General features: G+C 40.0%; 1 protein-coding gene across 1 annotated transcript; it reads left to right on the top strand.

The window, feature by feature from the left end:
- The first annotated feature begins 217 nt into the window (after positions 1 to 217).
- FEM1C (fem-1 homolog C) lies at positions 218 to 21671 on the top strand. The gene is made up of 3 exons (XM_042015318.1): positions 218 to 336; positions 885 to 1612; positions 15230 to 21671. Exons 2-3 carry the CDS (start codon positions 1069 to 1071, stop codon positions 16537 to 16539), a joined length of 1854 nt encoding a protein of 617 aa, XP_041871252.1. The 5' UTR covers positions 218 to 336; positions 885 to 1068; the 3' UTR covers positions 16540 to 21671.
- The last annotated feature ends 5837 nt before the right edge of the window (positions 21672 to 27508 follow it).

Here is a 27508-nt window from a genome sequence, read left to right as displayed (position 1 = left end):
TGCGTGTCCATGCAGTGCAATGTCCAAAGCCCCGCTGGGCGATCCCGGCGCCCTTCGGCCCCCCGGGCCTCCCCGCGCTGCTGCTCCCCGCCGCCCCCTAGCGGCCGACTGCGCCCGCCCTGCGCCCTCGAGCGGCGGCGTAGTCCCGCCCCCGGCCGCGCCGGGCGTGGCTCTGATTGGCCGCGGCGGGGCCGCGCCGCCCCCTGCAGAGGGCTGGCGCTGGCGGCGGGGCTCGGCTGTCATGGAGGCGCCGGACGGAGCGCGGGCAGCGGCGGCAGGCGCGTCCGTCTGAGGGCGGCGGAGGCGGTGGGTGACGGCCCGGAGCGCCCCGGGAAGGTAACTCGCGGCCTGGCGGGCCTTTCCGGCCGGCTCCGAGTACGGCGGCCGCGGGGGTTGGGTGCCGTGAGGGAAAGGAGGGAGGGGGATGGGGCCGGCGGGCTCTGGGCGCCCGGGTCCGGTCGTGAGGCGAGCGGAGGGCTCTGGCTCTGGCTCTGGCTCTCTCCGCCGCTCGGAGCTTGGCCGGAGTGTGGCCGTCACCTTCCCCCCCGGCTCCCTTGGGGGTGCATGTCCGCGGGTCTTCTGGCGGGAGCCAGGCGCTCTGTAGTTGGGATACGCCCCGAAACGACTCGGGGGTGCAGCTCACAGAGGAACGAGGGAGAAGAGGATCGTTCTGTGTCTGGTATGGATAACGCGCTGGTAGGATCAGCCCCCTCCTTCCCGTAGCTTTCCTCAGGGGCCGCCGGGCGGCCCGGGAGAGTCCCAAGGAATGCAGCTGGACACCGGCGCGCCACAACAGCGAGTTGTTTGGGTGTAGCTGTGGGTAAATACAATGCGGTTACTTGTTTGCGAAGTAGGAGAAAACATCGAGAATTCTCCTTTTGCAGATTTATGATAAGCATGCCCTGCCCTTCGTCAGGACCCTGTTCGGAGTCTCCATGTTGTCCTATCTGGATGAAACTGATCTGAGAAGAAGCTGGGGACATTCTATTTGGGCTAAGCAGTTCCAGTAAGCTCTTGACTGAAAAAATCAGGTGTGTATCTGTCAGGAAGCAGAGAGGTACAGACTAAATGGATCTAAAGACAGCAGTCTTCAACGCAGCTCGTGATGGCAAGCTGCGACTCCTTTCCAAGCTACTGGCAAGCAAAACAAGGGAAGAGGTGGCCCAACTGATGTCAGAAAAAACCAATGGTGCCACACCACTTCTGATGGCAGCCCGCTATGGTCACCTCGACATGGTGGAATACCTGTTGGACCATTGCTCTGCCTCGATAGAAGTTGGTGGCTCGGTAAATTTTGATGGTGAGACCATCGAGGGGGCTCCGCCGTTGTGGGCAGCGTCGGCCGCCGGCCACTTGAAGGTTGTTCAGTGTCTGTTGGATCATGGTGCATCTGTCAACAACACAACGCTGACAAATTCAACGCCGCTTAGAGCTGCCTGTTTCGATGGTCACCTGGAAATAGTCAAATACCTTGTGGAGCACAAAGCAGACCTGGAAGTATCAAACCGTCACGGGCATACGTGCTTGATGATCTCATGCTACAAAGGCCACAAAGAAATTGCTCAGTATTTACTTGAAAAAGGAGCTGATGTGAACAGAAAAAGTGTTAAAGGTAAGTTAGTTTTTTCACTTTCGTTGTGGTAAATAGGGGTAAAGTTACTAATTTACTTCTTCAGGACTTTGATATAAAATATTATTCTGCTCTCATAAAGCATAAGAGATAAAGTGTTCAAAGCTATGTTTTTACTTTTTAATGTACTCTTTTGTTAACATGGATTATAAAATTTGGTTTAAAATTGATACCTTTTAATCTTAAATTCTTAATTCTTGAAAGACTTAGTTATATGAAGTGTTGCATTTATGCATGCGTTAAAAGCTAATAAACTTGCTGAGAGCTACTCTGTGTAGTAGGTTGGTCTAGCAACATACTCAAATACGTGAGCATGTGTTCTTGGATTTTGTACTATTTCTTAACAAATCAAATATGTTGTACATAAAACTGATCTGTGCCAGGAAGGCTGGTGTAGGAAATGCACATAAAGGAGAAAAATTACTTTCTGCATTGGAAAATGAATAACCACCCTTCACCCACTCCCTCCAAATTATTGAGTAATTTTGTACCTTTTTCAGTGTTAGTAAACAAAAATATATATTAGGATTAAAGAAGTGAAGATGCAGGTGATTGTGATCTCAACAGAAGGACTCCCAGTGGCTGACAGATCTCAAAGGACACCCGTTTGCCCCTATGTACAATTGCTCTTGTGTTACTACTCCAAGTGAAGATTTTTGGCTTTTTTTTCTGTGGTCATAATTACTTGGACATATAAATTTTTTATTACATAATAAACTTGTATTTGGTTGTAATATTAGCCTGGAAAGCACATCAGTTACTGCAAGTTAGAGTTAATTTTTTAGCTAACTGAGCCAGGATTATGTTTCATCAGGTTTTGGGTTTTTTAGTATATATCTATATATAAAAAAACTAATCTGCTAACAATCCTTTTTGTAGCGTAGTACATCTACTGCTTTTTTCAGGCAAATTACATTTGTACCTGTATACTGTACCTTCCAGTTATTTGTGTTAAAATACCCTTTGTGTCTAGATTATTATACGATACTGGTAAATACCAAATGTGAGAGTAATCTTTAGAAAAGCTGCTTGGTTAAATATGCCTTTTTTTCAGAAAATCATGCAGATATGTGGGTTTAGCGTAAAGAAAGCTAAACTACAGATTTGTCATAGAGGTGGGCAGAGCAAAATAAATCTTCCTTTGTAAGGGTTTGAGGTTGCTTATGAATCATCATGGACTTGTGGTAGGATAAAAATGTCATTTTTCTACATAACTTTCTTGGAATAGCAAGCTAAATATAAAGTGTGTAAGCAGCTAAAAACTTGGGTTTAGTTTTAAACCTATCCCTTTATATGATAGGTGTGAACCAAGCAGTGCTGTTAAATATTTGATGTAATAGGGAAAAAGATGTAACTGCAAGCTCTTTTTCTCCCTCATTTTGTGTTGGTGGAGTAGGCTTTACCTTACTCGTCCTTTTTATTCACTTTATTAGTGCATTAGCATTATTTGTCTTTGTTTAAATAACTGAGGATTTTCTCAGGGCTGTCAATTATTACCTTAATTCCTTTCTGTCTCTACTTCCTTTAGTTTCTGTGTGGCTTGCATCTAGGTACATGAGCAAAGATTCTTAAGGTAGATAAATGATCGTTAATTAAAGAAGTTGGATTGGATATGGTTCAGCTCATTAAAACTCATTTTATACTTCAGATTGTCATGTGTGCAAATGGATGGGTGTACGTAATAGCCATCTATTGGTAATGTGTGGAAATCCCCTCTGGTAGGACAGGAGCATACTTTTTGGCGTCTTAAAGAAGTCTGATATCTGAAGTTACTGAATAAGCAATGGTGAGGTAAAGCAAGCAAGAAAGTACTATAAACCCTGAAAGTCGTCTATGGAAAGGCAGGAGAACTGAGGAAAATAGGTAGCCGTAAGTATTGTAACAGTGACTGAGATTGAGCAGGTAACCTCCTCAACTTTGTTTTGCAAAAATGCTATTAATTTTAAAATTAATTCAACAGGAATAATTCTACATTGTCACCCTCCCCCTCAAAGGGTCTTGTGTATTACTTTCAGTTTGTACTCCTCCTTGCTATGTACTAAATAGCTGACAGTGTGTCCTGTGCTTGTAGCAGGAAGGTAACAGAGCACCTTAGCGTTCTGCTCCTGAGTAGTAGAAGTTGTTGCTGCCCTTGTATGTGAGTTCTTTTTAGACAGGCCCCTTCTTGGGCCATGTATAGAGAAGCCTATTGTTCTGTGAAAGATGTAAAAAAAAAAATTGTTGCATTTAAAATTGCAGTGCTCCTTATAAGAGCAGAGCTATGTAGCTTCAGTAGAGTTGCTGTTGTTGGAGACTACTATAGATCCTTTTTCAGATATTATTCTTAGAGCCTGTGCAAGGGTGGGGGGCAAAATTACTTGAACTATTTCTTGTGGTTTTCCACTGGATTTTCATAATACAGAATAGAACTTAGTACACATTTTAAGCCTCAGGAAAGTATAGATATGAAAATGTTTCAAAGTGTTGACAGTTCCAGGGAAAAATCTGAATACTTTGATACAAAAAAATAGGTATGTGAACATACATGCATCTAAATGTATAAAAGAGTAGGTGAAAACGTGTGGCAAAATCCTGCTTCTAAAATGCAGAATCCCACAACTGTGTTTTGGACTATGGAAATTCAGATTGCAGAGGTCTTTGAAAAACGGTTCCAAAAGTACAGAAGTACAGCCAGGAAATTAAGATGTTCATAAAGATTTCAGAGTGTGTCAGGTAAGATGCTGCACTGAGGCGAATGAGGTGAAGTGCAGGTCTGGCAGTGTTGCGTGGTAGATGGTGCTGAAGAAGGAGGTTATAAGATACTTGGAGTAGATAAGTCCTCAACTGTGAAAGATGGCCAGTGGTTCTGAATTTAAAGTATGAGCACTTGTTTGTATTTGTTCCTACTGTTTTGCAGATCTGGACTTTCACAGTTTCCTTGAACTTCTGTGTAGGACATAGGCCACAGAACTGTAAGCAAAGGAGTTTTAAAAAAATGTTCTGGTTTACGTGAACAGTGTAAGCAACGGGGACAAACTGATAGCTGGGGTAAGGAGGGTGGATGGGTTTTACTATTTTGTAGTTGTGGAAAACAGCAAAGATATCAGTAGATAGGAAGCAGCCAAAGCAATACTTTACATAGTGAATTAATTTACCACTGTCTCTGATGCATAGCTTTCTCCAGTGTACTACTGTCATGGTTTAACACCAGCCAGCAGCCAAGCCCCAGGCAGCTGCTCGGTCATTCCTCCACCAGTGAGACCAGGGAGAGAATTGGAAGGACAAAGATGGAAAACTCACAGGTTGAGATATAGACAGTTTAATAGGGAAAACAAAAGCAGTGTACACAAGCAAAGCAAAACAAGGAATTATTTCACTGCTTCCCATGGCAGGCAGGTGTTCAGCCATCTCCAGGAGAGCAGGGCCCCATCATGCGTAACGCTTGCTTGGGAAGACAAACAGCATCACTCCAAATATTCCCTCCTTTCTCTTTCTTCCCCACAGCTTTATGTCACATGGTCTGTAATGTCCCTTTGGTCAGTTGGGGTCACCTGTCCCAGCTGTGTCTCCTCCCAGCCTCTCATGCAGCCCCAACTTCCTCACCAGTGTGGAAGTACAAACAGCAGAAAAGGCCTTGACTCTGTGTAAGCCCTGCTCAGCAATAACAAAAACATCTCTGTGTTATCAACCCTGCATTCAGCACAAATCCAAAACATAGCCCCATGCCAGCCGCTGTGAAGAAAATTAGCTCTGCCCCAGCTGAAACCAGCAGAACTACTCGTCGTTTAAGAAGCTGCAAATTAAAAATAAAGCTCAGTGAGTTTCACTTGTGGTTTATGATCTCTCAGATGGCAAAGTTTTATGCTGTTCCTAGAAGTAGGAATAGTGTGGATAATGTTTGAGTAGCAGAAACGCAGTTTTTTCAGGAGGTAGAATCCTATACTAAACCTCAAGTGAAGCATAGCTTTGTCTCTGTGCCAGGTGAGGAACACGTTCTGTGTTGGCTGCATGCAGTTTTCTGTTCTGCTGCATTATGAAGCCTGCCAGTGATTTGTTGTTACAGTGGTGCTCCCTTACTATTACCTTCAGAATAGACCACTGAATTCTCAAATACAGGGTTTTGCTGATGTGTTTCTGTGCAATTTGGCAATGTGTAGGCAGGGAAATGCTTACTCTCTTAATACAAGTGTCAGTCATCTTAGGGATTTCAGATTACATACATCTCTCTTTGGCTCTTTGGGGCTATGTTTCTTTGGTTTTATATTTAAATATTTTATATTTACAATTTATATTTAAATTATTTACAATTATATATTTAATAAATATTTACAATTTATATTTAAATTATTTTATATTTACAATATTTCATGTAAATTCCCCAATAAAACTATTTTTTGCGCAGACTGATTGTGAAGAAATCTTATACATCCATTTTAATTACAGACAGGACGATTAAAGTCTTGCATTTTGAAAATTTGCTGTGTGTATTTTAATAGTTTGTGTTATATTTTATTCTCCTCTGCCAGATCTGCAGAAGGGAAGGGAAAAAAATATCCATTATTGCAGCAATTACTTAGTTAAATTATAGATAAAGTATACATGTGCTGGTAACCAGGATGGGCTGAATGCAAGGAAATAGCAACTTTTTTTCAAAATACCTGCTTGAAAGGCAGGTGTTTTACCTGAACATAGCTGGTAAGTCTTTCCATTGCTTGGTGGCTTGGTACGTGGTCTCTCTCTTCAAAGTGTTTTTTGTGGTTTTGTTAGTGGTTTTCACCAACTCTGCCTCCCTTCTGTAGCTAACAGGCTCATCAGCTAGCCTAAAGACTGGTTTTTCTCCTCCAGAGTATTAGAAAACCTTGTAAGAAATGCTGGATTAGGCATTCTCTTAGGTGTCTCTGGAGATATACAAAGGAGTGTTTGATTGCATTTAAAAAAAAAAGAATACTGTGATTCTTAAATTCCACTGGTACATTATTTGATAGTTTTGTAAAATAATAAGGTAAACAAGGTTTGTTGACTTTGCTTCCTCATTTTGGGAAGTATAGAAGCATACAAACCTCTGTCTCTATGGGTACTGTATCAAGGGCTAGTGCTATTTCAGTATTGTTGTTTTTAAGGGTACTGGAAGGTGTAATACTCAAACCTCCTGGTAAGGGAAGAAATCTTTTTTTTGGCAGACCGAGAAGTAGGGGGATTATAGAGTCATGCTCTTTCCTTTATGGTAAGTGTGGTTTAGTATGTGTTAAAAATAGTTAATTTTCTCTTGCCGTAAACATTAAGGAGTCTTGACAGGTTTGTTCTCTTCTGAGGGTGTTTGTCTTGTCTGCTTGACAAGGTTCATAGAATCATTGATGGGGCAGAGAGGGGGTAAAAAAATCACAGAACAAAGGTCCTTGGGTTTTATTTCTGCTTGTTTGTTTTACTTGCTGTTGTTGCTTTTTTTATGTATTTTTTTTATTCTCGCTGTGAATAAACACTTGCTCTAAAAGTATACTGTTATCTTTTCGGGGGGGGTTGCTTTTTTTCCTTTTTTGGTAGGTATTACATGGTACAGGGCACTGAAACTTGTAGATATTTTGTGTTTGACCATGTGTGGAAACTGAACTTCAGAAGGAATGTCTGTAAGTTAAATAAGGAAGATGAAGATACAGTTTAAGTTTAATTCTAACTAAGAAGTTTTTGTTTAAATTAAATAATTAACAGCATATTGTTATTTATTTAATAATTGATAATCTTGGTAATACAAGTTCTCATGAAGTACTTCAGTGAGCAAGACAGCAATTATTCTCTTACAGCATATGGAAATTAGGTTAAAATAAATTGTTGAGATTAGCAGTTAGTTGCATTGTTTAGTTTCTTGAAAGAAAGACATTTAGTTTTTATTCACTAGGCATACTATGCATAGGGATGTGTAACAGTTTTCTTGTGCACTGTCCATGTTTGTATCTATCAGGCAATACTTTTAAATGAGTAAAGACTCTTGGAAGACTGAATTATTTCTAGTGCTGTGATAGAAAAAGTAATGAATGTTACATGAAAAATTTCACTTCATGAAAGTGATCGATTCATCTGTAAGGCTGCAAAAATATATACATGTGGTTAATTTTGCACATTGGTCAGTCATTTAACTGAAATACTTTTTTTTCTTTTATGTTTAATGATCTTGGGTATAAAATCGGATTGGCGTTAAGTTTTAATGTAAGTTTTACAGTGTGGAAATTCGATAAAGCATTTTACATGAATACATGAAGTATTAGGAAGTGGATGCACTTAATTGGTTGCAAATCAAGTCAAATCACTTTCTGTGTCATGGATTCGTTTTCTTTCATTCCCTTGTCACAAGCTATCAGTCTAATTTGGGAATTATTTGCTTCTGACATAGAAAGGCCTGTCCTCCTTATGAATTAGAATACCCACCCCCACTCCAGTAAGCTTTTGGAAACACTGGGTAGCTAGAAAACTAATTCTGTGATACGTGAAGTGTTTCTGTAATGCTCATAACTACTTTTAAAGGAGTGCTGTTAAAAAAAGAGTAAAGTGTGAAGATGCGGTGCCAACTAGCCATACCTTTTTCCTGACTTTGCAAGATTTGGAAGGACTTGAGTTCGGGTTATTCTGTTTCTTTTTGCTATTTATACTAAGAGGAAGTTATTAGGTAATGTGAGTAGTAAAGTTTATACAGAGAGAAGCAGTTTGTAAGCAGTATTAGCAATACTATATAGTGACACTCGATTTTTAGCAGTGAAGTATTGGGACTACCAGAACATCTGAAGTCCAGTTTTTTGTCTGTGCAAGGAGGAGCCTTTCATGTTATGGTAACACTAGCTATCTGTGATACATGATTAAATTCCTGCTGGTCATTTTGCAATTAAAAATGGATTTAAAAAATTAAATGAAACCTACTTTGAAATAATCATTCCCACCTTTAAAAAAATACTTTAATTTGACCAACACCATCATATGTGCTGCTTGGAAAATTGCTTATCAAAGAAAATGACTTTCAAATTACTTTTACTTAGTTTTAGCCTTTTTTCTTCTTAATACAGCAATAGATATAATGATGGTTTTTAGTTTTTTACTGAATAGATAATGTTACAAAAATGGAATTAGCTGCTGAATTGTGTTCAGACACTATTTATCACTATGGACAATATAGTGACTATAGTGACACTATAGACAATGTAGTGTTTTGAAATGGATGAGTTAATTCACAGAACAGTGGTTGATTTGCTGTATTTATTTGAGCTGTTCAATTCCTGGTCAATATGTGGCCAAGCCTTTGATTTACACATTAAAGCCACTGCCATGTTTTCTTTCAAATTCTTCCTCAAATTTAACACTTGATGCTTGCTAGGTGTAGATGAATGGCAGTGTTATTTCTTAAGGTTTGGGTTTATGTTTGGGGTTTTTTTAAGTTGGCAGCTCTCAACTATCTGTCTACCCTAGGCACTTTTCTATGGAAACTTGTGTTTCTTACAGTGTGTTCTTCCCACTGCTGTACCTGTACCATCCAGTCAAACTTCAGTGAGGTGCAGCCACTAAAAATCAGTGGTGATTGCCTTGTATTATTTGTTTATACCTGGCATACTATAAACTGTGGTTATTTTAATTCTAATTTAATTTATACTGCAGTATAAATAACTGAAAAATGTCACTGTTCTGATAGGCTGTCAGTAGCAGCTGTCTAAACTGAAATTGGTAATTGTAATATCAATAAAAAGACTAAATTGTTTTAAGTTTAGAGCATCCAGTTGGAAAGAGCAGTGAAATTCCTTGGAGTCTTAAGCATATTTCCACATGTTCTACATAGCTGCATTGTAAATTAATGACATACAGACTTCTGGATTGAGTTTACCTGGACAATGGCCAAGCTTATTTTGTGTGGATTTATTTCAGTCATAGCATGTATGCCTAGCGATTGATAAAAGAGTGTCAAAAGTAGCATTACATGGTGGTGGATCTGCAGTATGTAACATGAATAGCTGGCACTGTTTCAGATGTCAAAACATGTATTATTAGTTGTGAAACACCAGTAAGAGCTTTGTTGTTACTGATACCTTTTGGCTTATTTGTCTTTAATATGCTTTTATGTTACATTTTTTAAAATATCTTAAAGATACTGACTTGAAGGTAGAAACAGCTGCCTTGCAGAGCTCTGCTGTGAAGGATGGTGTATGGAGTTGAGTACACCCTGAAACATCTGTGTTAACTGCTGGCTCAGCCAACACCCATGTGCATCTGGTTTTGCCTTTATCACTAAGTGCAGAATTGAAGATGTCTGAGGGACCAGCCATTCTTTAGTTCTGGATTGACTGCTGTAGTTTCATTTTAATTAGACTTCCGGCAGCATACCAAGAAGCATTAAAGTGTATATGTGTGTTGGTAAGTTTCTGTATTGATCTGCATTTGACATTGTCCTCTCTTAGGAATGTTAAGATCTTGTCCTTTTTTAGCTGGCGTATTGAAATTTTCTAGTCTGTGTTATCACATAAAGACAGAGGGAATTATAGTTGGTAAGCTATGTATGCCAAATTCACCAACTTTCAATCCACCTAAATTTGCTTAAATCTCTGCTCCTGCAATAGAAAATTTTGTTGGTCTCTGTAGTGATTGTAGTGTGGCCAGACCTATAACTGACTTAATGCTATTAATGTTAAAAATTGCCTGTGGTTTTAGAAAGGTGGAAAATCACTTCCCTTTGTATGAACTAGATTTAGCTTTATGAATCTTGATCTAACAGGTAGTTTCAGGAGCTAATTTCTGTTGGGATGTCTTCCTTAGCTTACTTGTTAGTAAATGCTTGTAAAATCACTGGCCACTATTCAGAAATGTTTCAGGAAAAGAATATTTTGCAAATTAAGTTCTCTGTCAATAAATGAAGCGATCTAATATTTTCTATTTTTTTTTTCCTAAAATGTTTGAATTTTGCACTTAAAATGTGGTTCAGGGGACAAAATATGTTCATAACTCTGCTGTAATTGCAAAAACCTGAGTCAGAAGCTTTTGAAAATAACTTTTTATTCATCTTTTGTATGAATTTGATTAGCGTATCAGCTAAATTTTGACATCTGCTGTGCCTGGACTGAGACTCAGTTTGTTCTGGATAACTCTGTTCTTATTCTGTTACTGGTATTTTTCTAGTTGCTGGAGTTGAGAGCAACAAAGAGGCTTTAAAATGTGCTGTGAGTTCTTTTTCAGATAGTTCACAAAACAGTTTGAGGAAGAGGCAGGAGATCAATTTACATGTGAAGTTTTGGGAACTGAAAGATAAGGAGAGGAGTGAGGAGTGGATGTTTTGGATTCTAGGGATGAAACCACAGCAAAATGCCCAGTGCCCGTTAGCAAATACTCATCTAAACAATCTTTGAGTTGCTACGTTCTTCTTCTGCATACGAAAACTTGCAAAGCATTAGACAAACATTTTCTGTCTCGGTGGCTTGACAACAGAAGATAAAAACAAGCTGCTATGAGATAATCTGCTAATATAAATCACGGAATAGAGGTCTACATTGTGGACCTAAGGTGTCTGGATCTCCTGGTGAAAGAGGATATTAGAGGAGAGTAATTATTGTTTGACCAGATACTTCTGAATTTTGCTTTCCTATTTTTTTTTCCTTCAACTTTATTTACTCTTACTGTGCCTTGTTAGAAAGGAGATGTGTGCTATGAAGTCGCATAGGTAAAAGCTACAAGATTTCAAAATTATTTGTGTAGATCTACATTAAATTCTTATAATTGATTTGTAAATGGGACATATTTACTATTTCTGAAGTGTATTTAGTAAGTATGAAATTCTGTTTCTTATAAACTTAAATATGTATGAATTTCACGTTTGGTTTGGAATTTGACATATTTAAGCCAGTGTAAACAATACATTTTTGGCAGAAAGAATGTATTAGTAGAAAGACTTCACCTTTAGTTTTAATTTATTTCTATACACTGTTAGGCTTTTAAAACAGATCTCAGGCACGTGTTTGATTAGAGTTTCATTAATTAAATACTTTAGTACAAAGAGTGAAGTATGCATTCTAGGTATCAGAGCCTGGAAAAAAAAAATGAAAGTGTATGAAGATAAATAGGAGCTGTTTAGATCCATAGACTGTACAAATATGTTATCCCTCACATGACCTGAAGATTTCTGGTGCTTTCTTTCCTAACCCACCATAGTTTGCTTAGAGAGTAGAAATACAACAGCAAGGTGCACCATGTACCTCTGTTTTGTCGGCATTTAAAACAAAAGCCTACTAAAAATAGAAATAAGGAAGTTTCCTGAAACTCTTAACTTTTAAAAGCCAATCTTATTACTAGGAATGGGCAGAGAACCATTAGAAAAGGAGGTGTCCTTTGTGAATGAGGAAACTTGCTAGCAGTGTAACAGAGCCTGATGATTTGATGAGCAGTTAACTGAATTTGCAGGGCTAACAATATAGGATATCTTGATCAGGTTGGGGGGGTAGATATTAACATGAACTTTCTGTTAATTAATTTTTTGTGAGGCTGAGAAGCTTCTATGCCTGAGTCTGTAATACGTATCATATAATATAAAGAAAAAGGTAGATGTAAATCATGTGGTTTTAAAAGCAGTCAACCACGTAAGAGACTTTGTTATGTTAGGAGGGGGCCTGGAGAGTTTGTCTCCATTTTTTCCTTCTCCTCCAGTGAAGTGCACATATTTGAAGTTAAGTAAGACCTTCATCTAGTTGCAGCCTAATAGTTATTTAGCTGTGGTGTCCAATACTTGATTTCTAATTTTCTGTGAATATTTTCAAACAGGTGGCACTAGTACTTACTAGAAATTTTCCCACATTGTATTGGAACCTGAATGCCATTAAATATAAAAGACTGTGCAATGTCATGCTAATGAAAAATAATCTGCGTGTAAATCATAAGTTGATTATAACATAGATGTTTGCATGTTGTGTGTTGAGGGCATTTTTTTCTTCTTGTCTTTGGGAATCCTAACAAAAAGAGCATAGGGGTTAAAGTGGGAGTTAAGCATAAAGGCCTAAGAATGTATTAAGAATAGTTTGTCTAGGTGTATACATTCCCTTGAGAAAATGTCCTACTCCTTTAGAATATACCAGCAGTCTCAAAGGTCCCAGCTGAGATAAAGGGTCTGTTGTGATGGATTGTGGTTTCCATTGTGTAAAGTCATTGCTTCAAAACATGAAAATCAAAAGATGTGGCAGGTGAAGAGAGGAAGAACTATGGGGTAGGTGAAAACAAAGCAAATACTGAGTTAGCCCAGCTTTACTTTTCATACAGATCCCACTATTTTTTAATAATTACTGGAGATTGAGAGGAAGGGAAATTTAACAATGGAAGTGGAAAAAGTGAAGTAATGTGGAGATAGCCGGCTTAAGTTTCTGTTTCATACTTAAAAGCAGATACAAAATCCCTTATGGAATAGATTATTCCAGTTGGAAGGGACTGGAATATGAACACTGATCATATAGTCCAACTGCTTGACCAACTTTTAGCTAACTAAAAACTGAATCAAATTAGTAAGGACATTGACCAAAGGCATCTGAAACACTGGCAGGCTTGGGGAATCAAACACCTCTGGAGGAAGCCTCTCCAGTGTTTGAACACCTCTCAGCAAAGGAAAGTGTCCTCATGTCAAGTCTGAATGTCTCCTAGCACAGTTTTGAGCCATTCCCATGTATCCTGTCACTGGATACCGAGGCACCTCCCCCTCCACTTCTCCTCAGGAAGCTGTAGAGAGCAACAAGATGACCCTTCAGCATCCATTTCTTTAAACTTGACAGATCCAAAGTCAAGCAGCTCCTCACAGGACATTCCTTCTAGCCCTGTCACCAGCTTCATTACTTTCTTTTGGGTGCATCCAAAGACTTTCGCATCCTTCTTAAATTGTGGGGCCCAGAACTGCTCACAGCACTCCAGGGGCAGCGGTGCCAAAGCAGAGAACAGAAGGATAATCACCTCCATGGGCTGGCTGGCTGTACTGTGTTTGATACACCTCTGGATGGGGTTTGCCCTGGCACGCTGGTGACTCACACTGAGCCTGCTGCCAACCAGCACCCCCAGGTCCTTTTTGCAGGGCTGCTCTCCAGCCACTCCTCTCCCAATTTGTATTTGTGCCAGGTGCTGATCAATGCCAGGGACAAGGTCCAGTGTTTGTTGCTAGATTTCATGCCCTTTTGGAAGGCCTCTTGCCCCATGAGACAGTCAAGGCACCTCCCAGTTTGGAATGATCAGCAAGCTCTCTAACGATGCAGTCAACTCCTGCACCCAGGTCATTGATAAATACATTGAACAGCATTGGCCCTAGACTTGAGCCCTGAGGAACAGCTCTGGTGACCAGTCTCCAGCCACCTGTAGCCCCATTCACTGCAATCCTTTGAGCTCTGTCCTTCAGACACTTCTACACCCAGTGCACCATGACCCTTCTCATCCCACAGCTGGACAGCTTGTCCAGAAGGATGTTGTGAGGGACAGTATAAAAGGCAAAAAAGGCAAAACTCACTAAAAGGCAAAAATCCTACATCCATTGTCTTCCCTTCATCTGGATGGGTGACCTTATTCTAGAAGGATATCAAACTAGTTAAAACAGAATTTTTCCTTTGTGAACCCAAGTTGATGGTGCCCAGTGATTGCATTGTGCACCATTTAAATGCTTCACAGTAGCATTCAGTATAAGCTTCGTAATTTTTCCACGTGTTGAGGTGAGACTAACAGGTCTGTGAGTTCCTGTGTCATCCCTCTTGCCCTTATTATATAATGCCGTAACACTGGTTAGCTTCTAGTCAGTGGGGACCTCCCCAGACATTTGGTAGCTGATGCAGAGGGGTACTGCCATATCATCCATCTGCTTCTTCAGTACTCTGGCGTAAATACCATCAGGTCCTGTGGACTTGTGAATAGTTAGCTGCTGCAGCTAGTCTCTGAGAAGTGTCTAAACAAATGGGGAGTCATTCCTGAAGTCAGGGGACTGGGCAGAAGACAGTTTATCTGTGTTATTAAACACTAAAGGAAAAGAAAGTATTGAATGTCTCCACACTTCTTCACCCTTAATAGTCAGATGACCATCTTCAACAAGTATCAATCTAGTATTTTCTGTAGACCTCCTCTTGCTGCTAGTGTACTTTAAAAAACCCTTCTTATTGTCTGACATAATACTGATCAGCTTCAACTCTAATTGAGCTTTGGCCTTTTGCATCTTGGCCCCTGCATATATGAGTCACAGCTCTGTCAAATTCCTGCAAAGCCTGTCCTTGTTTCCAGAAAACATAAAATTTTTTTTTCCTTTTGAGCTCTGTGAGGAGTTCTCTGCCCAACCAAGCTGATCTCCTGTCCCATTTGCTTGACTTTTGATACAATGGAATTGCCTGCTCCTGTGCTTTTATGTAGTGAAGAATTCCATTTTAGTTCTGGTTTGGTTGGGTTTTTTTTAATCTATTTATTTTTTTCAGGCAATAATATGAAACATTTTGCTTTTTATAAGTGCCTGGCAGCCTTGCTTTCATATTACATAAATGAGGAAACAAAAGCCATTTTGAATCTATTAGTATTTGATTTTTAAACTTTTTGTAGCTATTAGCATGGTGAGATTTTGACTATAATTTGATTTGTGTAATTGTATTTGTTCTCTTGCAGGAAATACAGCTTTACATGACTGTGCAGAATCTGGAAGTTTGGAGATCATGAAGATGCTTCTCAAGTATTGTGCTAAAATGGAAAAGGATGGTTATGGAATGACTCCCCTTCTGTCAGCCAGTGTGACAGGCCACACAAATATAGTGGACTTTCTGACCCAGCATGTACAGACTAGTAAGGCTGAGCGCATAAATGCCCTGGAACTTCTAGGAGCAACATTTGTGGACAAAAAGAGAGATCTGCTTGGTGCTTTGAAATACTGGAAGAGAGCTATGGAGATGAGATACAGTGATAGGACTAATATCCTCAGCAAACCTGTGCCACAAACACTAATTATGGCTTATGATTATGCTAAAGAGGTAAACAGCTCGGAAGAGCTAGAAAATCTTATTGCAGACCCAGATGAAATGAGAATGCAAGCATTATTAATTAGAGAACGTATTCTTGGCCCTTCTCACCCAGACACATCCTACTATATTAGATACAGAGGTGCTGTGTATGCAGACTCCGGAAACTTCAAGCGTTGCATCAACTTATGGAAGTATGCTTTGGACATGCAGCAGAGCAATCTTGACCCACTGAGCCCTATGACAGCCAGCAGTTTGCTATCATTTGCTGAACTTTTCTCCTTCATGCTTCAGGATAGGGCAAAAGGCCTTCTAGGTACTACTGTCACTTTTGATGATCTGATGGGTATACTGTGCAAAAGTGTTCTTGAAATAGAACGGGCCATGAAACAAGCCCAATGTCTGCCTGATCCAGTACAGCTGAACAAAGCCCTTTCCATCATTTTGCATTTAATTTGCTTGTTGGAGAAAGTACCTTGCAGCTCAGAACAGGAACATTTTAAGAAACAAACTATTTACAAGTTTCTTAAGCTTCAGCCTAGAGGAAAGAATAACTTCAGTCCACTTCACCTTGCTGTTGACAGTAATACTACATGTGTTGGTCGCTACCCAGTTTGTAAATTCCCCTCTCTCCAGGTTACTGCTATCCTGGTGGAATGTGGTGCTGATGTAAATGTCAGAGACTCTGATAACAACAGTCCATTACACATTGCTGCACTGAACAACCATCCGGACATCATGAATCTTCTTATCAAGTCAGGTTCACATTTCGATGCCACAAACTCATGTAAACAAACAGCTAGTGATTTGCTGGATGAGAAGGAAATAGCAAAGAATTTAATCCAGCCCATAAATCATACCACTTTGCAGTGTCTTGCTGCTCGTGTAATAGTGAATCATAACATATCCTATGCAGGGCATATCCCTGAAAAACTGGAGAACTTCGTTGTGCTCCATAGATGATAGTGTGGTGTCCCAGAGTACTGTTCCTGAAGCACGACATGGTGATATTTTCCTTGAGCACTGTTGTGATACACCAGCGTTCCCTTAGCTTGCTCCATTTCGCTCTCGTTGGCTAGTGTTGTTAGCATCAGATCTGCAGAGCTGGTTACCCAGTATTTAATATGAATATGCTATATAATATATTTTGTGGATTATTTAGAAATGTAATGCCATATTTAGACTTTTTAAATTGTCTGCCAAAGGCTTGTCTTTTCTGGTCTTATTTGCCTGTTGGGTGTTTGGGACTGAATTGAGTATTTTCCACTGATGTCTTTTTACTATAACTGTTATGTGGATTTTATATGGTTGGAAGGTCATCTTTTTTTGGTTTTGCTTGAGCGTTTCTACTCTTACTCTCTTCTTTTTCTATGAACTCATTGCTAAACTGTGCAAGTTGTATGGACTTGTTAACATTTGCAACTACCATAAGTGCTTTTACCTTCTCTATGCACTGGCTTAAACATGACTGTTGTGTGTGAGCATATTTCTATGCAGCACTTGGCCAATTTCAACTTAAATGCCAATCTTGTTTTGCAGTTTGTTTGGAGCTCTCTTGAGAATGCTGTCTTCATAGCATGATGAATTTTGGAGTTATTTATCAGCTCTCCAAACTTGGGTTTGACTTTTTTGACTGCTGTAACTGAGGTTGCTTTCATTTTGATCCTCTGGAAATTTGTCCTAAATTTGGGAGAAGAAATCTTGCTTTTTCTGATTGTAGTCCACTTGAACTTTAAATCTGAAAATTGTTCTATTGCATCATGCAGCTGGGGGAAGAGTCCTCATTATGTACAACTGACACCTTCCCCTCTGCACTAACGTCTTGCTTGTGCCGGTTATGTGACTAGATGTGAAGTTTGCTCAAAGTTTAACCTCAAACCTTAATGATAAACTTTTAATGAGAAATAGGTCGAATATATGCTCTGCTTTAAAATCTGCAAATCAACTTTAGCTACAAAAGAAAACAAAAGCATGTTGATGGCATGGTGTTTATCAGTCCAGATCTAGACATCATCTAGTATAGTAAGTGGCTGTCTGCCAGGGTATCGAAAGTTCTATAGCAGTGTCCTTTTTTCTTCATTTTAAGTATCTTTATAAATACTTGCATGGATTTTTCATCTCTACTATGTCAGTTATACTTAACAAAAGCAGAAGTTCTGTTGTGTATATAGCTCCTAATTAAAGTACCTATTTTTTATAATATTTGCACAACAGCTTAGCTTTTACAACAGAAAGGGCTCTTTTGACTTGATAAGAAGTCTATAAATGAAGATCATAAATGTGAGTGCGATTCAGGTAATTAATATAATTCAGCACTTTACTGTTGCTTAATAGTAGGATTTATTATGGCACATTAGCCCTACAAATGTCTTAAAGTGAAATTAATTTCTCTTGGATAGGATACAGTTTACTTGCAGATTTAGTCGTCTAGCATATTGGGTATTTTTGACTCTGTGGTGGGCGGTAAGTGTATCTATGGGGTTCTTGCTCCAGAAATCCAACAACTTGTTTTATGCCTTTGTCAGAGATAAAAGATATTTAGAATCCAAATTAATTAGGTTAGGAGGGTCTTTTTAATACTTTAATTTTTAAGTTGATGTCAGAACATTTGTGTCATTTGTGATTGAACTTGAGGAAGAACATGTCTTGGGAGCACATAAGAATAGCCCTTCCTTGGTTTTGGTCTGTTTTGGCATTCCTGCCAGTGTACAGCAGTGTACAGGTGCCTACTAGCTTAGCATTCTTGCAAAAATTATGGGGATGTTTTTAAGCAAAGATATGCTGAATGCAGTGCTGTTTGTGTGTTGTCACTATCAGACTTGCTGTTTTGAAACAATTTTCACCAGTTTGTCCCTTGCTGTGTCTATGTTGTATAACATTATGAGAATCATAGAATCATTTAGGTTGGAAAAGATCCTTAAGATCACTGAGTCCAACCCTTAACCCAGCACTGCCAAGTCCAGCACTAAACCATGTCCTTAAGTGCCACATCTACATGTCTTTCAAATACCTCCAGCCGCGGTGATTCAACTGCTTCCCTGGGCAGCCTGTTCCATTTTTTAACCACCCTTTCCATGAAAAAGTTTTTCCTAATATTCAATCTGTATCTCCCCTAATTCAACCTGAGGCCATTTCTCCTTGTTGTATCACTTGCTACTGAGGAGAAGAGGCCAACCCCCACCTTGCCACAACCTCCTTTCGAGTAATTGTGGAGTTCTCCATTGAACCTCCTTTCTTCCAGGCTGAACAACCCCAGCTCCCTCAGCTGCTCCTCATCAGACTTGTGCTCCAAACCCTTCCCCAGCTCCACTGCCCTTCTCCGGACATGCTCCAGCACCTTGATATCTTTCTTATAGTGAAGGACCCAAAACTGAACACAGCACTCGAGGCATGGCTTCACTGGTGCCCAGTACAGGGGGACAGTCACTGCCCTGATCCTGCTGGCAATATTGCTGCTGATGCAGGCCAGGGTGCAGGTTTCTCTTGCATAACAGAAGACTAAATTCTACTCAATTGACTGAATTGCTGTGATTTGTAATGCTTAAGATGCATGCCACTCAGCTTTTCATTTGTGAGGACATGTAGTTTGGCTTTTGAATTTATATATTTTAATGCTTTTCTGCTACTCTGTAAATGGGGATAATCAACAAATCATACCATGCTAGAAATACATTATACATCAAGTTATAAAAGTAGTTCTTTTTGTATAGGTCACAGAGAAAGGGGATTTTAGAGTTTTTTACTTTGGAATCTGTTCTGCTTTTCAGTGGTTTTAGTTTAAATTTTTGTCTTTCTAACTGACAATTGCCCTGTTTAAATAGTTGGCTATTATAAGTTGGTTGTTCAGCCTGAGGAAGAGAAGGCTACAGGGAGACTTTATAGGACCTTCCAGTACCTAAAGGGAGCTACCAAAGAGCTGAAGAGGGACTTTTTACAAGGTCGTGGGGTGAAAGGACAAGGGGGAATGGCTTTGAACTGAAAAGGGTTAGATTTAGCTTAGATGTAAGGCAGAAATTCTTTACTGTGAAGGTGGTGAGCCACTGGCGCAGGTTGTCCAGAGGAGCTGTGGATGCCCCGTCCCTGGAAGTATTCAAGCCCAGGCTGAATGGGGCTCTCAGCAACCTGGTCTGGTGGAAGGTGTCCCTGCCTATGGCAGAGAGGTTGGATCTAGATGATCTTTAAGGTCTCTTCCAACCAAAATCATTCTATGATTTATGATCATTAGTCCAGAAATATAATGTAAAAATTGTTAATTTTTAGCAATTTTTTAAATGGAAAGCATTCCCAAAAGTGAAAGCATATCACTATTAGTTTTATGTAAATCTAGTGAATATTGCTACAAGAAAGGCTTACTGTGTTAGCTGCTCATTAGAAACAAACCAGTCTATTAGCACATGCTGATTTATTGCACGAATTTCTGTCTAAGTATTTACTGATGTGCATCAGTCCGAAGGATTTATCACCTTCATGCTGAATGTAATTTTTCATGGTGATGAAGCTCTCTGCTGAAGAGAATACTTATCTTGCCAGATAACTTGGACTTAGGTGTCCTGGCAGATGAGTTCATGCATATATGGCCACTTTGCATTTAGACAAGTGTGTTTACATTACTCTGTTTTGTTTATCTTAATTTTAATTTTGTAATATTTTTAACTCATTCTTTTACCATTGTTCTGTTTTTTTCCTATTTGGCCTTTTTTTCTGATGAAACATACTGCTTATAAGCTACTGACACAGAAAAATGCTAAGAACACTGCAGAAATAATTATATGCCCTGCAGGGATGAAACAGATTTTAAATTGATTAAACAACTTACAGGTATGGCTCCCTAGAGACAAAGCAACTGATAGCTCCTTGCTTGTTGAGACCTCTCAGTTACATTTTTTGGGGAAAGGGATAAATATGTAAAGCAGCTTTTCTTCTAATCGTTGTGGGTTTCAACTGGAGTCCTTCAACGAGGAAAATATTCTCATTTAAAAAAATCTAAAATTATATTCCTATTTTTGTATCACTGAGGCTGGTAACAAGATTCCAGCTGTCTGCAGTGTCTCTGTTCTGTTTGTTGAGTTTGTTAAGTGTTAAAGACACTTTCTGAAATGCAAGGCAACATTGTGGTTAATTTTCCATATATACTTCACAAGTGGAAAAGAAGTAGTTTTGTGTGTTTCCTAAGTCCACAAAGAGCTGTCTTTTAACAACTGTTTTGCAGCTGGTTAAAATTAACCTTTTTCCATTTTTACAAACACTACTTTAAAGAAAGGAATGCAGTGCTATAGCAAAATCCTTAAAGGAGGATTTGTAATTAGATAAAAACCTTTTGAGGAAAAGCGTGCCTCTCTTCAGTTTTGTATCAGCTGCAGTGTGACAGTGGCAGGATATGGCTGTTCTTTAAATAGCTTCCTCATGCTTTGAAATATAGAGTGGAATGACTGTTACACTCTAAAAAGTTGAGAAGCATGAAAAAGTAGACTAAACACTAATTTTACCTTCTGTGACTACAATGAAGCCAACTGGTATTTAAGACTGCAAAGTAATTTTGGTAATTTTGATGAAAGACGTACTAGACTGCTCATATTTCTTGGCTTTGAGTGTAAAAGTAACTTTTGAGCCTTCACTGAGGGCAGAGCAAAAAGCTGTTGTTGGTTTGGTTTTAACTAACATTGTACTTGTGTTCCATTCTATCGCAAAGACTTCCTATGCAGGGCTACTAGCTCCGTGTATGGAAATATTGCAGTTTCTTTTTTACGTGAAGTAATTTAGCTTTAACAGTAATGTAAAAAAGGAATAACAAGCATATTTCTCTGCTCTTACTCTCTTTAGGCTCCAAATGCACATAACATTAAAAATATGTTTTGGAGAACACCTGTCCGAGTGTATATATCTGTTTTCTCTAGGGTACTGCAGTACTGGTTGGTAAACTACTTTTCTTGTTGAGTAGCTAAATGTGAATGCTGCAGCTTTGACCTTCATGTCATTAAGAATTGTACCTTAAGCAAAAGGTCATGTTTCATGCTCTTTCTTTCTGTGAAATGGTGGTCTGGCAAAGCCTTTAAATTTTGGTGGTGGGTAATAATAAAGAAAAGGCTTAAACTGGATGATGCAGGAGAAATTATTTTCCAACTTTCTAGAAAAAGTAATTAGTCATACTATTAACTGGGTGGAAACATTACTTTCAGTTCGTAACCTGAAAGTAGATAGCAATGCCTTGTAAGATGTAAACAGCAGACAGTTTTCAAGAAAGTTGGATGAATTAGTTTCTTCTTCAAGCTTTTGAAGGATCTTCTGTATTGCATGAACGATTTGAAAAATAGAGGAATAGAATAACTCAAGAGTGAGAGAAGCAGAAGATCCTTATTAGAGGCAGGTAGAGAATTGAAGAATTTGAGTAACATTGCCATTGTAATTTCAAGATACCTTTGTAGTTAGGCACAGTAGTCACAGTCCAGCCTGTAAGGAAGTGTACATTTCAGAGAGCTGGAACTTGAGATAAAGCCTGATCAGTAACAACAGGATCAAAAAAGATGAGGTTCTGGATGAAGAAAAACTGCTTCAGAGCTTTCACAGTAAGATAGTTGTCACACAGATGGCTTTAGTGAATCAAATATAGATTCTCTTAATTAGGAAAGGGAAAAACTGGAAAGGATCATTTACGTCGTTATTCATCCCTCTGCAATTGCAGCTGATGAAAGATGTCTGCTGTTAACCTAAGCTGTGCAACCATGCAAAAATGATTCTTGGCAGTAGCAAATGCTGGCTGTCAGTTGAAGACCAAAACTCATCATACAAAGCAGTGCAGGATTAGGGTAAAAGAGACCAGGTGTGAGGTGTGTCAGTCTGTCAAAGGCAAGACTTTTGTTTGTTTCACACATAATATCCAGAGGGCTAAATGCCATCCACAGTGAACAGTAGAAGGCCCTTCTCCCTCACACCGCAGTCTTACCTTGCAGTTGATCTCCAGCATTCAGAAGAATTGAGAAGAGGCTATACTCAGAAGTTAAGGACAACAGTTTTATGCACAAAGGGGGAAAAAAGAATTGCTTTTGGATTCATGTAAGTGCCTGTCAGAAGCCAGTGAGTGTGAGGCAATGTAAATTACGAAAATGGCAACCATGTCTCCCATCAGATCGTGAGACATCATCAGATTCCTCTGTGAAGTTCAAAGGATTGGTTCTATCATATCTCCTGAAGATTATCAAGTCATAAGTTCATTACGAAAATTTCTCCTTAGAAGGTTATTTGGAACTCCTGTCTATCAGTAACTAGAAACCTAATTCCCGTTTGAAATACACGTTTTCATAGGTTTATATGTATTAACTTCTCATAGTTCCAGCACTTGTCTGTCCTTCAGGGAGAATTGTCCTCTCTCAGCCTTCAAGTGGTTAGGCTAAACCAACCAAGCAAAAGAACCCCCACGCTGTAAGAATGAGCAAAAACCAGAATAATCCAGTCGAATAAGCTGACAGAATGGTTTGGTTTTCTCTTTTCCTCTCTCGATGATATGCTACCAAAAAACCCCCAGGATCCACTGATTCACTAAACTTTTTGCTGCTGAACCTGCGATTTAAATTGCCAATTATTTCCTTTTTACAATGGGAGGGATTTTTTACAGTAAACAGTTGATTGTTTTCAGATTCTGTAGCTTGTATTGTGCTATCCTAATATTTTAGGTGCCTGGATGTCTTTTGTTCCATTCACATACAGCATTATCCTAACTGACATGTGAGGCAAAATGTTCAGTGAATGAGCCGGACTTGGATCATTTTTTGTTTCCATCCCATAGATTAAAAACAGTGAACTTGCTTTTTTCTCCTTTTCTTTCTTTTTTGCATGTGTGTTACCAGGCTTTCACTGTACTTTCTATTGGCTAGCTTGTAAGATGGGGTCCTCCTAAGATGACTGTGCTCTTTCTTGTTTTCTGGCTAAGGGAACCACATCTCCTGCTTTATCACGCTTTGTTTTCCTGTAGTGCATGAAGTGGAAACTTCAGGGAGTTGGAAACCAAAAGAAAAGAGCAAAAAATCCCAGAAAGAAAGCCCAACAAAAACCCAACAAAACAGCACCCAAACAACCAAAAAACAACAAAAAAATTTTCCAACAAAACCCTCAAAACCAAACCAGAAAACAGGACCTACTGTAAAGTAACAAAATAAGCTGTGTGAGGCAGATGCCTCATGGGTTGCTACATGAGGAGCGTGGATGGCTCACTTCCAGTCCCACCTTGCGGTAACCTTAGGGCCAGACGGCGGGTAGTCTGTGGGAAGGCTGGTCTGTGCAGGGTGCACCCACCCCAGCACTGCTGTTCAGATCAGGGATGGGCTTTTCTAGTCTCCCCATTGTCCATCCTTAGCTTGTTTGGGTTCATGTCACTGAATTTTCTTAATGCACAACTTGTGTTACTTTTGAATGCACCTGAGCTTGAAAAAGTGCTCCAAAATCTCACCTAACAGGCTTTGACCACTAAGGGGTGTCCAGTTCATGGGAGCAGACTATGAGTTGTTCCAAAATAACCCCTTTATCTTCTCCTATTCCTCCTTGACTCTCACAGAGCGTCGCAGACTTTCGATCCTTGGCATCAAGTCCTCCATGCTACAAATCTCCTTTCTAATACAAGTGTAACCATAGTTTTCAGTTTCTCTTCTGATGTTAAACATAAGTTGACACATACACTGGCTTGTTTTTCCTCTTGCTTGCAGGTGGTTACTGCCTATCCAGCATAACATCCCGTAACCCATGTTCTGCTTTGAGCTGGGTCATGAAAATGAGATAATGTAGTTGATTGCGAAAGGTGGATCTGCCACATCATTAACTATTGGAAAATGAGTCAGCTGTGTCACATGCATCGCTGATACTTCCTCCTGACACCATGACTGACTTTAGTACAAAGTGCTGTTGATGTGTTGCAAAGAAATACTTGCTCCATTATGCAAAAGCAGAAACTAAGGCACAGACTCAGTGACCTCTTAAAATGAGCACAGGAAGTATGGGCTGTAGCAAGGAACAGGCTTCAGATCATCTGGCTCCTGGGGCTTTAATTTTGAGACTCTGCTCCAGGTATGGTTTGACATTGGTAATTTCATAAATGAAGTCTCTGCTATCAAACAAAACAAAACCACCAAGAATTTCTTAGGGAAATCAGGCTAATGTTATTGCACAGTTTTAATGTATGTGTCTATCCTTCCTCTCCCTAATTTTTGAACATGTTAGGCCAGTTTGATAAACTCAACAGAAATAGAGCAGCCTGTGTGTGTCTGTAACTTCCTTGAGAACACACAGAGTGAGCAGATGGCAGTGTCTGTACTAACAGTTCCCACTGAAGAAGAGGATTTGGCAGGAGCTTGACTCTTACTAGGCATGAGAGAATCCACACAGGAATTAAAATACTTAGGACCATGAAAAAGTCTTTGATCACAGCCCAGGCTTTACTAGAGAGCAGCAGATCTGGTCACTGTTCAGGATGTGCCATGTTTGCACTGCATCAGATACAGTCCCTGAACCTGTTCATCAAGGTGATAGCATCTGACCAACAGATTATCCTGGTTTGTACAGTCTCCCTCAATAGGCACTCAGTGTCCTGAGTTTGCTGTAATGGCACAGAATGTAAATGAAAATTGGACCAGCTGCACAAAAATGAGAAACTCTAGGCTATTCTATGGCTGTGTACTGAGTATATTACTGTACTTGCCAAAAATGGTCTGAAGTTAATTCTGTTGAGTAGTTATTATTGCCTGCTAAGAAGGTTGGGGGAAACCATGACTCCCAGTTCATCTCTAAGAGTTCTGACCTTGTTTGCATCATGATTTCTGTTGACCTAGGTACAAGTAATGAGCGAGACCAGACTCCATGATCACCCTCTTTCAAAATCCTTCATTTCAGTTCTCAAGTATGGAAACTCTGGTATTAAAAAGCTCAAAGTGACATGAAATCTGTAATAGAAAACATGTATCTGGTGAAGAACTTTTCTGTGGAAGAAGGGATCTGGCACTTCTGCCCAGCGATGTCTGTTCTCTGCCACACCTCCAGCAGAAATTTTCAGGAGATCCCTGCTTCTGACCATGCCTTCATGAATTCTTGGTGCAGCAGTGTTTTTCCAGCTGTGGTGCCTTGCCGTCATGCCCCTTTGAATGCTGCAGTGCGCAGTGACTGCCCCTGCCCTGGGCTGCCACTGAGAGCCAGCTGCTGAACCAGTCAGCCCTTCTGTGACAGTGATGCCTGGTAAAGTCCAGTGTAGGTGGACAATGTAGGTGCACAATGGCAGCTATTTAAAAATAAAAACCGAAACTAAATGCTCTGATTTCCCTTCATCCTTTGTGACCCTTTCTAGATGTGTCATCATTGCTTATCATCATCATCACCACCACTGTGTTCCCTGCTTCCTCCCTTTATTGTTCCCAGTTGCTCTGTGGAGCTTCTTACCTGCCACTGTTACCCTGCTGCCATTGTGGCTGAGTCAAGCCTGCATTGAAGTGGGCAATGCTTGGGGAGATTTGGCACTTGCTATGCCTTCAGCAGCTTGTGCTGTTTCTAAGCTGTGTCAGTTGGGAAGCAGGAAGGCTGGAAGAAATGCAGGATTCAGCTTGCTTGTCCTTTCTTCATATGCCTGGTGGGGGTGCTTAGCCTCCTGTCATGGTTACACCCCAGCCAGCAGCCGCTCACTTACTCCCCCACCACCGGTGTTCAGGAGAGAACTGGAAGGGTAAAGGCCAGAAAACCCATGGGTTGAGATAAAGACAGGTTAATAGGGAAAGCAAAATCCACACACGCAAGCAAAACTAAATAAGGAATTAATTCACTGCTTCCCATGGGCAGATGGGTGTTCAGCCACCTCCAGGACAGCAGAGCCCCATCATGTGCAGTGGTGACTTGGGAGGATAAACACCATTACTCCTAGTGTCCACCCCCTTCCTCCTTCCCCACAGCTTTATGTCCTGGTCATATGGTCTGGAATATCCCTTTGGTCAGTTTAGGTCACCTGTCCCAGCTGTGTCTCCCCCCAGTCTCCCATGTAGCCCCAGTTTCCTCACCAGTGTGGCAGGACAAAAAGCAGAAAAGGCCTTGGCTTGGTGTAAGCCCTGCTCAGCAATAACAAAAACATCTCTGTGTTATCAACCCTGTGTTCAGCACAAATTCAAAACACAGCTCCATACTAGCCACTGAAGAAAACTCTACCTCATCTGAAACTAGCACACCTCCTCATTAGTAGGAAACGTAGGCTCTGTTAATCACACTGCACAGTGGGTTTTGTTTCACATGTTGCAGATGTAGTCTGCAGGTATTGCTGGTGTAAGCTGTTAAAGATTACATAAGCAGATCTCATCCTGGAATCAGTAATAACTGGATTTCCTCCCATGCAGAAGGTACTTGAAAAGCTTTGCGCCTGTTTAAACACCTCTACTGCTTCCTAACTTGCTGATTTTTTGTTCTTGAAAATCTACCTTTAAAATTGTCATTCTCTCAGTGTCTTTCCAGATCCCACTACTTTGTCCACTGGGTTCCTGCTTCATGACTCTTTCGCCATTCTGTGCCATAGAAATATGTGGTAGTATTAGGAATGTGACATTTCATGTATTTCTTCTGAAGATTTTTGTTTATTGACTCTGCAGAAGTGGAAAGTGCATTAAAATTTCCACTTACAGGGTGTTCTTCTCATTCTGTCCTGCCATTAACAAGGCCAGGGTTATCTACCTCAGAGGGTAAGTTCTAGTAGACTAAAAAGAAAATTTTAAATTGGTGATAATGAAAACTTGTAAATTCCTACTGTAGAAGCATGTTTTAAGAACCTGAATTGAATATGGAACTGTTTTCTTAAACCCAAAAAGGGGAAAATAAAAGGATGCTGGGCATACTTCTACTAAATGAAAAACCAAATGTGCTACGCTACTGCTGGAACTGGAGAAGCAAGTGGATTCACTTCTGGCCCTGTCACACTCAGGCT

This window comes from Corvus kubaryi, unplaced genomic scaffold (assembly GCF_017639235.1).
Source record: "Corvus kubaryi isolate FWS band 111438036 unplaced genomic scaffold, C.kubaryi_AGA036_p1.0 split3-37296, whole genome shotgun sequence".
NCBI lineage: Eukaryota > Metazoa > Chordata > Aves > Passeriformes > Corvidae > Corvus > Corvus kubaryi.
Note: the sequence above shows the minus strand (reverse complement) of the source record. Positions and strands in the feature narration are given on the sequence as shown.

Bases quoted from the DNA above. Each gene is read 5' to 3' on its own strand.
- FEM1C (XM_042015318.1), top strand. From the start codon at position 1,069: ATGGATCTAAAGACAGCAGTCTTCAACGCAGCTCGTGATGGCAAGCTG. The intron at 1,613-15,229 runs GTAAGTTAGTTT...GTTCTCTTGCAG, and splicing joins GAACAGAAAAAGTGTTAAAG to GAAATACAGCTTTACATGAC.